This window comes from Taudactylus pleione, unplaced genomic scaffold, assembly GCF_031769625.1.
Source record: "Taudactylus pleione unplaced genomic scaffold, aTauple2 ptg000268l, whole genome shotgun sequence".
NCBI lineage: Eukaryota > Metazoa > Chordata > Amphibia > Anura > Myobatrachidae > Taudactylus > Taudactylus pleione.
The window spans coordinates 2,793,232-2,809,620 of NW_028284670.1; the positions used below are offsets into that span (position 1 = coordinate 2,793,232).

General features: G+C 35.9%; 1 protein-coding gene across 1 annotated transcript; it reads left to right on the forward strand.

Moving 5' to 3' along the window:
* The first annotated feature begins 379 nt into the window (after window positions 1-379).
* Window positions 380-16,381, forward strand: LOC148513875 (olfactory receptor 11L1-like). Its single transcript, XM_088481296.1, has 2 exons — window positions 380-463; window positions 15,422-16,381. The coding sequence occupies exons 1-2, from the start codon at window positions 380-382 to the stop codon at window positions 16,379-16,381; spliced, it is 1,044 nt and encodes a 347-aa protein (XP_088337422.1).
* Window positions 16,382-16,389: the final 8 nt, after the last annotated feature.

Below are 16,389 nucleotides of genomic sequence, written 5' to 3' on the forward strand. Positions count from 1 at the left end.
GATTTGAATGGTATTGGTCTTTTTTTGCTTGAATTCTCAAATCCAGAAATTCTCCTAAAATCAATTAAATTCACAGTTCACGTTTGTAATCTTAACACATTTTCACAAATAGTCCTACTGGTCCAAAACATCATTAGCAACTGTGTCATCACCAGCCCCTAATAAAATGTCCCCAACCATACATTCATGTACATTGTGGGTGTTTGAGTTAGAAGAAGTTAGCACTGTGATTGTGGAGAGAGATTTTGGTGAATTTACTATATTGGTGATTTTATAGTTGTCTTGTGTATTTTTACAGTGTGTCTTCATTGTGGTCCTTTGTTTGTCTATTGAATAATCTGGTGGGAGAATAGATTATGCAGTAGACAGCTAAAGAGCAATGCCAAAGGTTTTAAATGGTGAATACAGAAAAATCTTCCCAGATTTGTCAGAATATCAGAACCTAGATTTTAAAAGCCCAAAGGTATGTTCTATTATAGATCAAATGGTCTTATACACAGTATTATGCCTTTGCTTAGCAGGTGTATCCAGAAGTGACAATGGAGACAGTAGCCAGTTGAAGCAGCTGTAAGGCAAATAAAAAATAGCAGTTGTTGGTTATAACATCTATATTTAGAGATTAATAAGGAACCAGAGGAATCTGTATTTACCCAGCAGCCATCCCTCTGGCATTCATCCCACTTGAAACTTCTCAAAGATGAATAACTGATTGAAGATAAAGACATCATGACATGAATCAGGATAACCCCTCACAACACTAACAATTTTTAGTTTCACATAATGAGCCCCCTGCACATTGGTAGTATGGGCATGTTGGTGGTTAAGATGTATATGAGCCCTAGCCCGACAGGGTCTCAGCTCATTGTATTTGCAGTCTACAGCACCCATAACATTAGGCATGCCTCAGCTGCTATAAAAAAACTAACCTGACATCATTCCACTGTGAATCCTGACTAGGGAAGCAGATACAGTTGTAGAAGAGTGTTTTTAGTGTGGCTAGGACTTGTCCCAGATATTTTAGGAGGGTGGCTTGGGAAATTCCCACCACCTGGAACTGATTTACTGAATTTACCCAGTGGAAAATAGGTGCAGAACAGCCAGCAGCTTGTGCTGGCCTGATGTGGCTCGTGACAATACAGTGTCTGGCTCAAGATACTGTAAGTTTTAATGAAGAAGAGGCATAACATATGTATGACTTCCCTAACAGGGACTGCATTGAGGTTTAGTGGCCCATGGAAGAACATAGTCCTGCATAGTCTCTGCGGCAACTGTACCTGCTGGTTATTTTGTTCTATTTATTGCACCTGGGTACTGTCAGTCAGATGGTGGAATCCAAATTAGACAAAAGATTTACCCAAACACAGCAAAAAATCCTGTTTATGCCATGTTAAAATCACAGACAGTGATGCAGCTGCTTGTCTAATTTTATAAGCATCATGATTAAGGCTAGATGAATAGTAAAACTTTCCAGATCTAAACATGCTACTGATTTAGTTATCTATTGATTTTGCAGTTTGAGATGCACTTTAGGGAGATTAACAAACACGATTCTTAGTAAATCTGTGATTTGTATGTGTGTCAATGTTAAAGGTTACAATGTTTGGTCCAATAGTGCATTGTGTAGATGAGGTGTGTTTCGTCTTGTTTGAGGTGCAATATAGGTGAGATTTTGGTTTTAGTAACTCCCTGATTTGCAAGGTTGCACCAAAACTTCAAAAAGAAAATTAATCAACCAAACATAATTAAAACTATTTTTATTTTTATTTTTGCAAATAGTTGCTGTCTCAATTTTAAATGCTAACCATGTGTAGGAATAATATTGTTGTCCAAAAGGACCTACCATTTTATAAACTAGAAACCTATAACTTTAACTAATGGCACAGAAATTTATATTTGACACAATATGGGTGAGACGTGGGATTTAGATTACCCCAAGTATGGATTTTTTTTTGTGCATGTGCTTTGTAAGTAATTTTCTGGTGATCAACATATAATAATGACAAAGGGACCACATCATTTCAAAGAGGTGACTCCACCATTTCAGGCTTAAGTGTCCTCATGTGTGTTCATACCAGTATAGAAAATAGAGGGTACAATGTGCCCTCCCATATCTATGGCAAACAAATTTCCATAGTTGGTCACATATTTAAAAAAAAGGCTTTAAATGTGGGTTCCCCCATGTGTGCTGCAATTAATTACTTAGTGCCCTCCCATCCATATGCAGAAAACATGTTTAACTTAGAGTAGGGTAATATTACCTGGCGATCACAAGACAAAAGCACATTCTCTGAAAGAGTGGTATCCCATTTTCAATAGTGGGTGCCCTCAACTATACAGGTGCACTATACAGTAAGAGTTGTGTCCCCCAAAATATACAGTACATATACAGAAAATTTATATTTTCCTCAAGGCTGGCTAACATTGTCTGGTGAACAATGTGGCCCATCAGACAATACTCACTAAGGGGCCCATCATTTTTTAGTGGGTACCCCCTTTTCAAATGTGGGAGCTCATTAATTTATGGATGCCAGGTTGGGGGTTAATCTTCCCGCTTCCCTTCAACCCATTACATTTCTGCAATATTGGTGTTGACTGTTTACCAGGCAATAACTTCTATGGGGTTGTCTAGCTTTCTATAAGCAACTCCACTATTCTAGAAAAGGGTGCCCTCATCTTCTTAGCTGCAATTTTGGGGGAAATAAATGGACCTGCAGACCATATAACAGCATTTTCATGTTATTTTCTTTGTTGTCAAAAGTACTTCTGGATCCACTTCTTGGTTGGCTAGACTCCCCCCCCCCAAAAAAAATAATAACAAAAAAAAATATTATATATATATATATATATATATACATACATATGTTTAAATAAATATATACACTATATATATATATATATATATATATATAATATATATATTTTTTTATTATTATTTTTTTTTTTACTGTTTTTATTTATTGATGATATCTTTTTCCATTTCACTTGCTGTTACAGCCAACCCCATTATTTCATAAAGGTTTATTTTTAAATTGCTAATATTAGTTTAAATATTTCCCCACAATTAATTTTTTGCTCCAGGCTGTCTCAGTAATGATTAACCAACTATAGAAGTTGGACACTAGTGGTTGCATCCCAGCCAATGAATTGAAGCCTAAATGGTTTCTCGCTATTTCATTCTATGTATGACACTGATTTTAGCTAATGAGAACATTGATATTTTGACCCTATATTTTAGTGCAACAGAAACTGCAATGCTTATAAAAGAAATGCATTAATTATTTTTATGGTGAAAACATGCAAAATAACAACCTTTTTTTCTATCAAAAGTCCTAAGACTTATAATTTACCACTTAAATGGAAAATAAGCAATGTTTATTTTGATATATTTTTTTTGCTGTGAACTACGGGTACTAGCGGGCCCATAATGTCCCGCATGCTGGTACTTGTGGTTTTCCAAGTACCTGCAAGCGGGGGAGGCTTGCTGAAACCTGTAGTTCCACAGCAAGACAATATTTTTATCTCTTTAAAATGCACCACACTATGCATAATCAACCCTGCATCTACCATTTCTCCCGATTGTTGGCGAGCACCCTGTCCTGCTAATGGACCAGAATCAGCAGCTCGCCCCTGCTATAAGGCCTGTAGTGAGCTGTCATATTGTCAGGAAAGAGTAAGCATCAGGATGGCAAGACGCAGGAAGTCCCTATAATGTGTTCAATACAATGTCTAGTGCATGGCAGTTTCATGTAAAATACAGCTGGGTGGCATAGAGAAGAATAGAAATGGCAGATGGTGGTAAATTGAGGACAATGTATTGACTTCAGTAAACTTGCTTAAGAATACTGACTTCAATTGCTTGGTATTTATGCAATGCTGTGTGTGCGTCTTTTGGTGAACACAGATAGATAGATACCTGTATGTATTAAAAACAACACCTATGGTGTTACTTGTGGGTGCTCAATCATTAGATATTGTAGTTTGAAATTATATGCATCTGATCTAATTAGTCTACTTAATATTGAAGATGTTAATTATCTATGTATGTGTATAATAATTGTACAGTATTTTCTGTAAGTAGAGGTATATGTTTCAGTTGTTGTATCCCTATTCAAATAATGTATTGAGTGTTATAAAACCCCAAATATATTTACTCTTAAAAATGTTACCAATTAGTATTTGGTAATATGCTAACACCAATATTTTGCCTGTATTGGATATTACAATAAGGAGTATGTAAGCTAGTTATGCTTGATAACTTTGTTTATTAGGGTTTAAGCAATGGAATGTAGCACTGCCACATAAAAGGATGGGGAAGTGAGGATAAGGGTAAAAATCAAAAAATAAATATAATTAAATATAGAACTAGGAGACTAATATTATGGTCCAGCAGATTGATCCAAATATCTAAAAAACAGGAAATTGGTAAAAATGTGCAATTAATCTATAAGAATAAATTAATTGTTAAAATACTTTAAAACTATAAAAATAGATTAATGGGTCAAAAATAGTTCTTGATGTAAATAGTCCCAGGAAGTCTTTCCTTGCGGTAGAAATGCTGAAGAAATGTGCAGGAGGTTGCTCACAGCTGAGATTAACTAGTCTTGGCCATCAAAGATGAAACCAAAAGCTTTAAAAAGCACCACTAGCAAGTGCTCTGAATTGTGAGGTCCATGACCAAAGGGATCCAAACTGCACAACTTGCAATAGCGAGATGTTATGTCAACACCCTAATATTTTGATCCAAAATGGAGCGAACTGAACTTCGTGTATAACTTACAGCTCTCTAATAGTAATATTGTGTCCTCAGATACACAGTGCTAATGGATAAAGTGTACTCGTTACTTACTTTTTAAACATAAATGAGTAAAGAAGAATTGCTAATAAAAGACTTATGGCTAGGATACACAAATTGAATATAAGCAATATATTCTTTTTGGAAATGATGACTAAAAAGCACCACAATATAAATATATATATATATATATATATATATATATCTTTTAGAGATGTGCGGTTCGGTTTTCCTGAAAACCAAACACACCAGAACTTTGGGTTTCTGAGTCGAATCATGTGCCAGCTTGGATCACTTTTGGAGTTCCGAGTAGAAATGAGTCCCTGCCCAGGCCTGCTGTAAGTTCAGAACTCAGATTTGGATTGCATGTAAACAGGTACAAATTATATGATTTTAGCTCTTTTATCAAATTTAAAGAAACATAAATCCAAATCCGAACAAAAACACTTGAGGGTAGTTTTGCCAAAACTAAAACAAGGGGTCCACGCACATCTTTAATATCTTATCCTGAGAAATACAATGACATAAGAAATTTTGAGACATCAATTCAAACAATACAAAGGATTATTCTATTCACACAGACTAAACTAAACAAGGTTCAGTGCCTGAGCAGAGGCCTGGGCAGGTGACAATGCAGATACTAGCAAGAGCCTGGAAAGGCTGAAATTCACATAATGGTCAATATCCATTTAAAGTCAGAATCAGGGCAAGGCAATAATCAACCAGAAAAACAACCCCACAATACAATGTATTAGTACATATTACAGCAGTGAGCAGCACAGATGTCTGCAATATAAATGTGCAGGTATACAATAAGAATGCTGCCTTGGAGCAAGACCACCAGAGCCACTTTGTCTGAGTGCAGTCATGTGACCATACTTCATGTTGGAGCTATATATATAATGTTCCGCCTCCCAAATGCTCAGCGGCTTTCTCAAAATATGTATTTTAAGGAGGCTGCTGAGCATTTGGGAGATGGAGAAATGCATTAACACCCCTGCTAATGAATACACACCACCGGTGTTTGGATCTATTGTGTCTGGAGCTCTACATTTGCTATTACTTCTGCCTGCAGTCTTCACAGAGGACTCTGTGATTAGGAGAACCACCAGGGGCGTAAAGTAATGGGTGCAGGTTGTGCGGTGCACACAGGCCCCTGGATCCAGGGGGACCCGCACTGCACACCCTGCACCCATATTATCTAAAACTTACCTCTCTGAGGTCATGCATCGGGTCTCTTAGCACTGCTGAGAACGCCAGAAAATGGCCGCTGTGACCATTTTTCCGGCATTTTGGGCATGCATTATGAGGAAATTGCCAGGAAAATAGCGGCTGTATCACTGCTCCAGCAATCTGCGCATGCGCAGTAGACTCTGGGCACACTCTAGAGTATGCCCAGAGTCTACTGATTCTGTGGCGGCTGGCCAACCAAGTCAGTCTGCTGCCGGTTACCAGGGTGATAGGAGGGGGTCCATGATGATGGATGCACATGGGCCCCCTCCTCTCTAAATACGCCCCTCAGAACCACTGCTGATTGCTGACAATTTCATAATGGAGCAGTTATAGGAAGTAAGCAGTATTGGAATTGAGTATATACAGTAGGACCTGGATCATTGAATGACTTATGCTAATTGAAAATACTCTCCCTAATTGACTTTGTGGATATTTAACAGCTAAAAGTTATTCGGTGAAAACTACAGTAATTGCTAATATTGACTTTCCAAGGCTTTGCTATCAACCATATTAACATCTACTAACAACAGTGCATACGCACAGAAAGCAACATTCAGCCTTTTGCATGTGTAATCGCAATAGCGATCCTATTGAATCAAACGCAATGTCAAATATTTTGGCAACATTTTTTTTTCTAAAGTGTACCAGATTACCACAAATGTAACAATAACCCAAAGCTCAGTTTTCATGTATAACAATCATATGGAGAGCTCAAATATGATCATAAATTAATGACCAACCTGTGGCATACTATTTCTTCATAAAGGGTCATCATTTTTCAACCATGCACTACATGATCATTGATCATGTACCCAAATTAGTACGTGGTGGCAATAGATCTTTGTGGTTCCTGGAATGTGAGGCCGGATTCATAAATTAAATTCACTGGCACCTAGGGCACTTTATGAAAATTTTGGATTACAAAGCTTTCTCTGAGGGGTTTAAAGTAGAGTATGATGATAAGTAAATGTTTTGGCTTGTCTTTGAGTATGCTACAGTGTTATCTTTGCAGAGTCTATGTGTTTTTATAATACATCAGTACTGTATGTTCCCTGACTATGATGGACAAGTGTGGGCATTGCTTGCATTTACTTATTTGTCTAAGCATATATATATATATATATATATATATATATATATTAGGGATGTGCAGGCTAGGTTCTACTCGGTTCCTTTTGGTTTTTTTTACCGAATCTTATTGGCTATCCAAAACTCGTGACAGCTGAAACCCAGTAAGATTCGGTAAAAAAAACCGAATGGAACCGAGTAGAACCGAGCCTGCACATCCCTAATATATATACATATATATATATATATATATATATATGTGTGTTACAACACAATAGTTTGTTCATCAACATACAATACTTTTGATGACTATGATGGGCAAGGGTAAGCATGCCCTACATTTATGCATTTGTCTAAGCACATATATATAACAGTGATATATAATTAAGGATTTATGCTGTTCAGTGATTATAGATGCCCCTGCAAGAGTATATGTGAAGTAAATGATAATCAGGGTAGACAGGATTGGGACATGTATGTTGCATCAGTATACCTCCAATTAAGTAGCATGTTATTTGTTATTTACCTTGATATGTGATACAATGGTATTATACTCCTCATATGCTGTGTTCACTATTGATTGTATTTTGTATTGCATTGGTCTTGGCATCTATGGAGTTATATTTTCTGACTGCTATTGCAGATTATAGGAAAGATTCCGGGACTGCACACCCTGAATATACATATAATCGGAGGTGCTACCTGATGAGACTAATTGCAGGCACATAAACAGACAGATCTCAGGTGCACAACTCCAAATGACTGATAATATATAAATGCAATCAATAGAGGTTTTTAGCATAATCATGGCCACGGTTATAGGCCTACCCACCATATCCAGGTAACCTCTTTTGGGTAGGTCCCTAACATACTAGGGTTCAAATCCAGAGTACAAGACACCCCTAAATCAGCACAGCCAAGCTGCCCCAGGGCACCGCCATAGTGAGAATAGTGAAGTGTATAAAAAGAAAGAGCAGCTATGGCTTTACTGCACATCTGAAGGAAAGGAGATGCCTTCAGTCTGGATTAGCACCCCTCTCTTATTGGTTTAAAAGCATGGAGTCTGGTATTGTATATGCACACTATTAATAGGCACAATTTTAGGTAAGTCCTACAAGTTATATACTTCAGTGCAATTTTGGGGCGTGGGTCCCCTGGATTGCTTTGGTTGGTCTGCTCCAGGGCACCGCATTATAACACATTCTTTCTTTTCTGCACAATTGTAATACTTTGTTTCATTATATTTGTATTTTCACCTTTCTATGCAGCCATAGCTGCTCTTACTTTTATATACTTCACTTTTCTCACTATAGCAATGCCCTGGGGTGGCTTAGCTGCACTGATTTAAGGGTATCCTGTGCTCTGGATTTGAACCCTAGTATGTTAGGGACCTACCCTAAAGAGGTTACCTGGAAATGGTGGGTAGGCCCATACCCTTGGCCAAGATTATGTTAAAAACCTCTATTTATTGCAAAATTTTATTGCATTTATATATTATCAGTAATTTGGAGTTGTGCACCTGAGATCTGTCTGTTTCTTTGCCTCCTATAGCAGATTGTAATATGCTTTGAAGATATCTTTGCATCATTATATTATTGAATGTCATTTTTTTTACATTATGTAAGATGTTAATGATATTGCTAGACCTATATGTGTAATGTAATTTTATAAACAGCTATGCTGTCACCACTTTTTAAAAGTTGCTATGGTTCCGGTGGGTGGAGATGATGCCGGAGCCCATCTACTCCCTCTGCTGCCTATGTTGCTGTGGTACCGGTGGCTGGTTGATGAGGTCACTGGTGTCAGCCTCCCTTCTAGGATGTCAAATCGATTGGACTGCACGTGGTAGGGTATGTGAATAAAGTAAGTACTGTGTTATTTGTAAGTGATTGACCTTGAAAACAGAGCAAAAAAGGGCTCCAAAATGCTGGTGCATTACCTGTGTGTTTGCTGATTTTGTTCACCCGAGTGCCCCCACTCCAGACACATATTTTTGGACTTCCAGCTGGCAGTCCTAATGGAGGACACTAGGTAACGTAGCAGATTTGCTCATTGGAATGCCTCCCTACCAGGACAGAATATATATATATATATATATATATATACAGTATATATATTATTGATACCCCTAAATCTCTATACCTAAATGTCACTATTTAGCACTACAAGTCGCTTAAGAAATAATTGTTTTCCAATCCAATTGTGGTTCCAAAGCACAAAAAGTTTTAATTATTCAATGAAAAGTGTAACGCACTGTGATCTAGACAATTAGTGCAAAAAGCAAGTAAATACAAAGGTACAAGCCGATACATACACGTGAGCACTGGTACCAGTATACAGTCATCAATCCAGAAGCCTGTGGTCATCCAAAGAGAATGGCTGTATACTATAATCAGTACTGAGGTTATATACCTTACAGAACAAATAAACTAGTTGACAGATTTCTATTGAGTCTTTCTCCTGGACATTCTGGTACGATGCAGGTCATAGGTCAGTTCATACAGCTTCACTAGGGGTTTGTCCCAGTTCCGCAGATGTTGCTTTGTGTAGTTTTCTTGCCGTAGAACTGGTTTAAACTAGCTAAAGACACTACATACAGATATACATTCTAACCACTAATTCCCTATGATTCATAACTTGCGGACGCATGATGCGATCTCCTTGCCGATAGAAACGGAGATCTGCAAATAATCAGTGATTTACAATGGTACCAAACATGACCTATCTTCTAGTTTCTGTACCTTAAATATCATAAACTTTACATTTCACAACATAAGTATTTGCTAATAAAACTTCTAATATTAACCTCAATGCTTGGGAACCTTGTTATTATAAGTGATAGCATGTGTAAGCGTGAGAATATTGTGTAAATTTGCTAGTATGCATTATGCGTCTATGTGTTTTGTGCTTATATGTGCTTTCATGTACAGTGCAACTGTGCGTTGTGCATCTTGTATGTTTTAAATGTATTATCTAATGTGCTTATAGGTTTTGATTGGACTTTCAACAACATGCGGTAGAAAAATAGACGCACGATGTTAATAATTAAATATAGCATCGTACACAATGGTATTGTGCTGACAATACAAAATGGCATGGTCAGAAGCAACACAAAATGGTGGTGCCAGATATTAATGTACAAGATTTGGTCTCAGCCAATCATCCGGCTTCAACAATATATATGTACAGGTTATATTATACATATATTATATATATACAGTATATATATATATATATATATATATATATATATTAAAATAGATGAAACTTAATAACTTCATTATTACAAGTTTTCATTATTGTCTCTTCTAATTATGTAATATGTCCACAAAATACCTTTGTTATATTTTAATATGAATAAAAATGACAGTGTCTCAAGAGTATTGATAAAAGTCTTCTCCTTTTTCTAAATCTACTCACCTCCCCTATGAATCCTCCTTAGAGAAAATAATTACCTCTAGAGCAATCTCAATATGTATATAAAATGAATCAATATCAGTGTGTAATGGGATGCAAGCACTAAATATTGTGTTCTCACCTTCATTTGCAAATGATTCATTTTATATCTTTGCAGCGACCTTTAGTCATTAATCTGCTTTCTATGGAAAACTCTGCACATCTTCAGTCACCATTTTACTAATTCACAACATCATTGGAATATGAACAGAATATATTCTCCTTTTTTAGATAATTCTCTGACAACCTGAACCTAAAAGAGCATGGATTTTAATCAGAGTCTAGTTGATCATGTAAGAGCTATTTTCGATCTAATCTAGTCTATGAACATATTTATAAATTGTTCAAAGTTACTAATTTCTACACATGTCCAGTTACATCATCCATAACTTTGTGTGTGTACTGTATCTATACAACGGTAATAATATATCTCTCACACTTCTTGTCATCATTCACATTTATTTATTAATAACGGTATAATTGATGGTTTTTTAAAAAAATCCAGCACTCTCCTCTATTGCAATGCAGATTGTCAGGGTGCCCTCCATTAAGGTTAAGGTACATTGTCACAAGGCTGATGGTGGCACTTTAGGACTGAATAAATAATAAATAAAGCAGAGCTATTCAGATTTGCTGTTTTTAACATTTATTCAGTACCAGAGATCTGCATTTAGCCTTGTGAGTCTACAGTGATTTAATAATTTGTAAAGTCACAATTTACTGCAATTCCAGACATCAGCTTGTAGTATATGCCTCTGTCAGTTTTCAGCACATACAACAGATTGGGGAATATAAAATTTAAATCATTTTGTGGTGAGGTAATAGACTGCTCTCTTCAAGTGCATCCACAGATTTTCTATTGAACTTGAGTTAGGGCTCTGACTTGGCCACTTAAGGACATTAACCTACCTATCCTTAAGCAACTGCATTGTTTTTTTGTTGGTATCTTTAGGGTAATTTTCACACTGGAAGGTGAACCATCTGCCCATCATCAGCTGTCTAGCAGAGGGACACAGTTTTTCTGAAGACCTAATGTTGCCCCCATCATGATTCACAGTAGGGTTGATGTGCTTTTAGATGAAGGGCTATGTTTGGTTCTCCCCAAACCTAGAGCTTGAAATTCAGTCCAAAAAGTTATATATTTGATCTTTGCAGACTTGCAGCAAAGGAACATAAACATTTAAAACAATTATACCATTTGGAGCTATAATTCACTATAGTCACAGTATATACTGTAAGAAAAATTACCTGCTAATTGCTATGATCAATATAATATTTGACTATTATTTTGAACCATTATATTACACTAGCATTTAAATAAGTGTTGGACCAGAGACATAAGTCCCACATCAAAATAGATCACAGTTAAGGGAGTAACTTCAAGTTAAGAGTTAACAATATTTATTTAATGCAATTTTACTAATATACAATCAGTACCAATAATTTACCCAATGTGCACCAATGTACTGATGGCCATAATATAATGATATTACCAGAGACCTGATATTACATGTGAGGCGTGAATGAGGGTTAATGTTTAGGATTAACTGTTTAATATTATAAAGGGTGAAGGGAGGTGTTTGGTGTATTTTTTGCATATCTATAAATTCTATGTAATAGATGGAAGGGTGGCCTGTACATGTATATTTGTGGTGATATAATAAATTTTCATAAATAGGAGTGTGGAATATAAAAATGCAGAGTTATTGTAGGCCTCTGAGCTGTAAGATAAAAAAAAATAATAGTACATATTAGGTAAAATTAAAATACAAATATTTGCTAATCATTACGGTATTGTTATGTAAAGACTTGACTTTGCCTACTCTCTTCCCTATAAAAAACCACACTAACAGTTTATTTTTCACTTATTTAATTGTGTATTACTGTACCTAAAGGGACTAGCTGTAGGTCCATCAAATCTATAATAACACTGGTGAACAGTCAATCTATTGCCAGGGATTTAAGAGTCGATATTGATTAATTTTGTGCTCCTGATCATGAATATGCTATTCTTGTTTTTCAATTGGCTCTGGTTTTTGAGATATGCATATGACTTTAATATTTATGAAAAATTAAATTAAACAATGTTAAAAATAGTTAAAAATATATTTTTTTATACTGATTAAATTTGATTCTTAAAATGTTATAAAAAGACACAGGATAATTACATACAGTGTTAGGAAACTATAAGAACCATTTTTTGTAGCATTTTATTTTTTATTCTTCTTGCGGGCAGTCCGTCTGCAGACTCCAACAGTAATCGGCCATCCTGTGATGATCCCACGTTCCTTGATATCTTTCTTCCATTACCTGAAAATCCTGGTGGAACAGTTCACCCTGTTCTTTGCTTAAATCTCCTAGATTGGACGGAAAGTGATCTAAATGGCTGTACAAAAAATGTACATTAATACTCATATAGGCACCTACTTTCTTGAAACATTTTAACATGTTGTGGACTAATTCATGATAGTTGTCTGCCTTGTGATTGCCTAAACAATTTTGAATGGCAGGCACATAAATCAGCCATGCTTTAGATTCGGTTTCAGTCATAGATGTGGTAAAATATGGATCCTTCACAAGTTTCCGTATCTGTGGGCCATCAAAAATTCCTACCTTTAATGTTTCAACACTAAGAGTTGGAAATATTCAACAAATATACGTGAAACAATAGCCTGACTTGTCCAGTGCTTTTACAAATTGTTTAATTAAACCCAGTTTGATATGGAGAAGCAGCAGTATGATTTTTTTCCTGTCAATTAAGGGCTCATGAATGTTGTTGGCTTATCCTACAGTTATAACTTCGCTTGGAGGCCATACGGTTTGCTGCCAGTGCTTTTGTTTTGCATGACTATCCCATAAGCATATGTGACAAGGACACCTAGTTTATCCACTTTGCTGCCCAAGAATAAAGTTTACCATTTTTAAATTGACACAAACAAACCACTGATGCTGAGAATAAGCAATTTGATATTTTCATACTGTTCTTTAAGTTATGTTGAATTACAGATAGGAATCGACGCAAATGTACAGTATTCCCATTGTGCAGTAATATGCATTTTAAGCTCCTTTTAGAACTATCCAAAAGCAGTCGCTAGTCTTCTGCTCAATATTCTGGTAAACCCATCATCTGTAGAAGTTCTGGATTATAGTTGCAATACACAAGATTGTTGTCTTGGCTAAAGAACATCAGTATGGCTTGCTCTCTATTTTGATATGACATTGTAGTAGCATCCGTCTCAAGCCAGTGCTTTTCTTGAATTCTGAATGATAAAAGCTTAGCTCCTTTTTTCGATAAATTCAAGTCACAAACTAAATCGTTCAGTTCCTTTTGAGAAAATTTGTTTGGAGTAGAGGAACTTTCTTCAAACTCACTTTCATCTTGTCACTTGCACTGGATGCAATTAACATTTCCACATCATCACATTCAACTTCACACAATTTATTAATTTTATTTGTTACCAGTTATTTATATATCACACACATATTCCATAGTGCTGTACAGATAATATTTGTTCAATCACATCAGTCCCTGCCCCAGTGGAGCTTACAATCCAATTTCCCTACCACATGCACACACACTAGGGTTAATTTTGTTGGGACTCAATTAACCTACCAGTTTATTTTTGAAGTGTGGCAGGAAACAAGAGCACCCGGAGGAAACCCACACAAGCACAGGGAGAATATACAAACTCCACACAGTAAGAGCAGTAGTGTGAATCAAACCTACGACCTCATTGCTGTGAGGCAGTAATGCTAAAAATTACACCGTCTGTGCTGCCAAAAACAAATGAATGATGGTACAGGTAAATTTTCACTATGTGGTATTGGTTGTTTTGCAGAATTCATACTTGGGTATTTCCATTTGCATTTCTTAAATCCATTCATACCCTTCACAATTAAAGCACAAAAATAGCAGTCACTCAAGTGATCTTTTGGCTCAGGCCACATCATAGGTATGCCAAATTTATGTCTTTATCAATTGCGGAGTGATTCCTTGCAGGTTTTACAAACTTTGTGAGGCACCCAAATCTTGTCTTGCTGGCTTATGTGATATCCAAAATAAGCCTGATATGCTTGTTTCACGAATATAGTTATATTTTTTCTTTCTTTTGCAACACTATATTTGCCACAAATATAACAAAAAACATAAACAAATGTTTTCCCCAGTGTAATAGATCATAGAGATTTCTTGAGCCAACCCCTTGTGAACCTCCCTCTTCTATCAAACCTGGAGGGTGCACCCCAGGGACATTAGATATCCAGAAGGATCAGGTATATTATTGTGTATATTATTGTGTGAACCTGTCTCTTTTCCAAGCACCAGTGAGTAGGATTTAAATTTACTTTAGACCCATCCATAATATTAGGTTGTATCTATTCAAGTTCCCTGAAAGACAATGTTTACTATGGTGCTGACATAGCAACTGAGGACATAATAATAAATACTATATGTATTAGGTCAAGTAAAACCAGAACTAAAAATTGATCTTTTCCCTCCTCAGTAAAAGCCTTTGTAAAGGAAAAATTATGATGCTTGGCTCAATCTAGTTTTATGGATGGTTAATATTAAGTTTGTTACAACTGGATAACACCTTTTAGAGGATTCCTGAAATCTGTCTATTACTTCTTTTCACATTACCCATTGTATTTATCCTTTTGCAAATAATTAACATACTGATGAAATGTGCACTGCTTACAGCATTTATATTATCCTTCTATAATCTTATACAGTAATTCTGTTTAAGAGTGGAACACATTCAAATAATTGGGTTTTACTATATATCTTTATCAAGCATAAAACTTCCATTATGTGCCAAGATACCAATATAATGAAGGTTTTCTATAGTAACTCTGTATCATTTTCATGTACAGATAACACCACTGACTAATTTCTCCACAATTATATTATTGGGATTCCGGAGTAAGAACGATTTCAAAGTTCTGTTATTCATTCTGCTCCTTGTTATTTACTGTGTGACAATAGGTGGAAACGTCCTGATAATAACACTGGTTTCCTACAGCAAGAACCTCCACTCTCCCATGTACTTCTTTCTCACACAACTCTCCATGTGTGACATCATGCTGACCACAGATGTTGTCCCCAACATGCTTCATGTTGTGCTAAATGATGGGGCCACCATATCTCTTACTGGATGCATCACTCAATTCTATTTCTTTGGTTCATCAGAAGCAGGAGAATGTCTTCTACTGATGGTGATGTCCTATGATAGATATTTGGCCATATGTGAGCCATTACACTATACCTATATAATGAACAATATGTTTTGCCTTAAACTAATTATTGTATCTTGGCTTTTTAGTTTTTCTGTTTCTTTAGTCCTAACAATCATGATAAGTGATCTGCAATTCTGTGGGCCAAATATTATCGACCATTTCTTCTGTGATTTTAATCCTATATTAGAACTTTCTTGCTCAGATATTTCTCTAGTCCTAATGACATGTGTTTTTCTGGGTTTATTTGATGTAGTCTGCCCACTCTTTTTAATCATTGTTTCATACACTTATATTGTCCTAATCATATCAAAAATTTCCACATTAACTGGGAGATGGAAATCTTTTTCTACATGCAGCTCTCATCTGACTGTCGTGTGCCTATTTTATGGGACCCTTATAGCTATGTATATGCTTCCAAATAAAGGGCGATTACTGATAATAAGTAAATTACTATCTATGCTGTACACTGTGTTTACTCCATTTTTTAACCCTTTCATATACAGTTTGAAGAATAATGACATCAAGGAAGCTTTGATAAAAATCTTGTATAACTACAATGGTTATTATTTGACAAAGACTGCATTAAAAAACATCTAATAATATTT

Coding starts and splice junctions, on each gene's coding strand:
- LOC148513875 (XM_088481296.1), top strand. CDS start 380: ATGCCAAAGGTTTTAAATGGTGAATACAGAAAAATCTTCCCAGATTTG. Junction 464..15,421: donor TAGATTTTAAAAGCCCAAAG/GTATGTTCTATT, acceptor TTTCATGTACAG/ATAACACCACTGACTAATTT.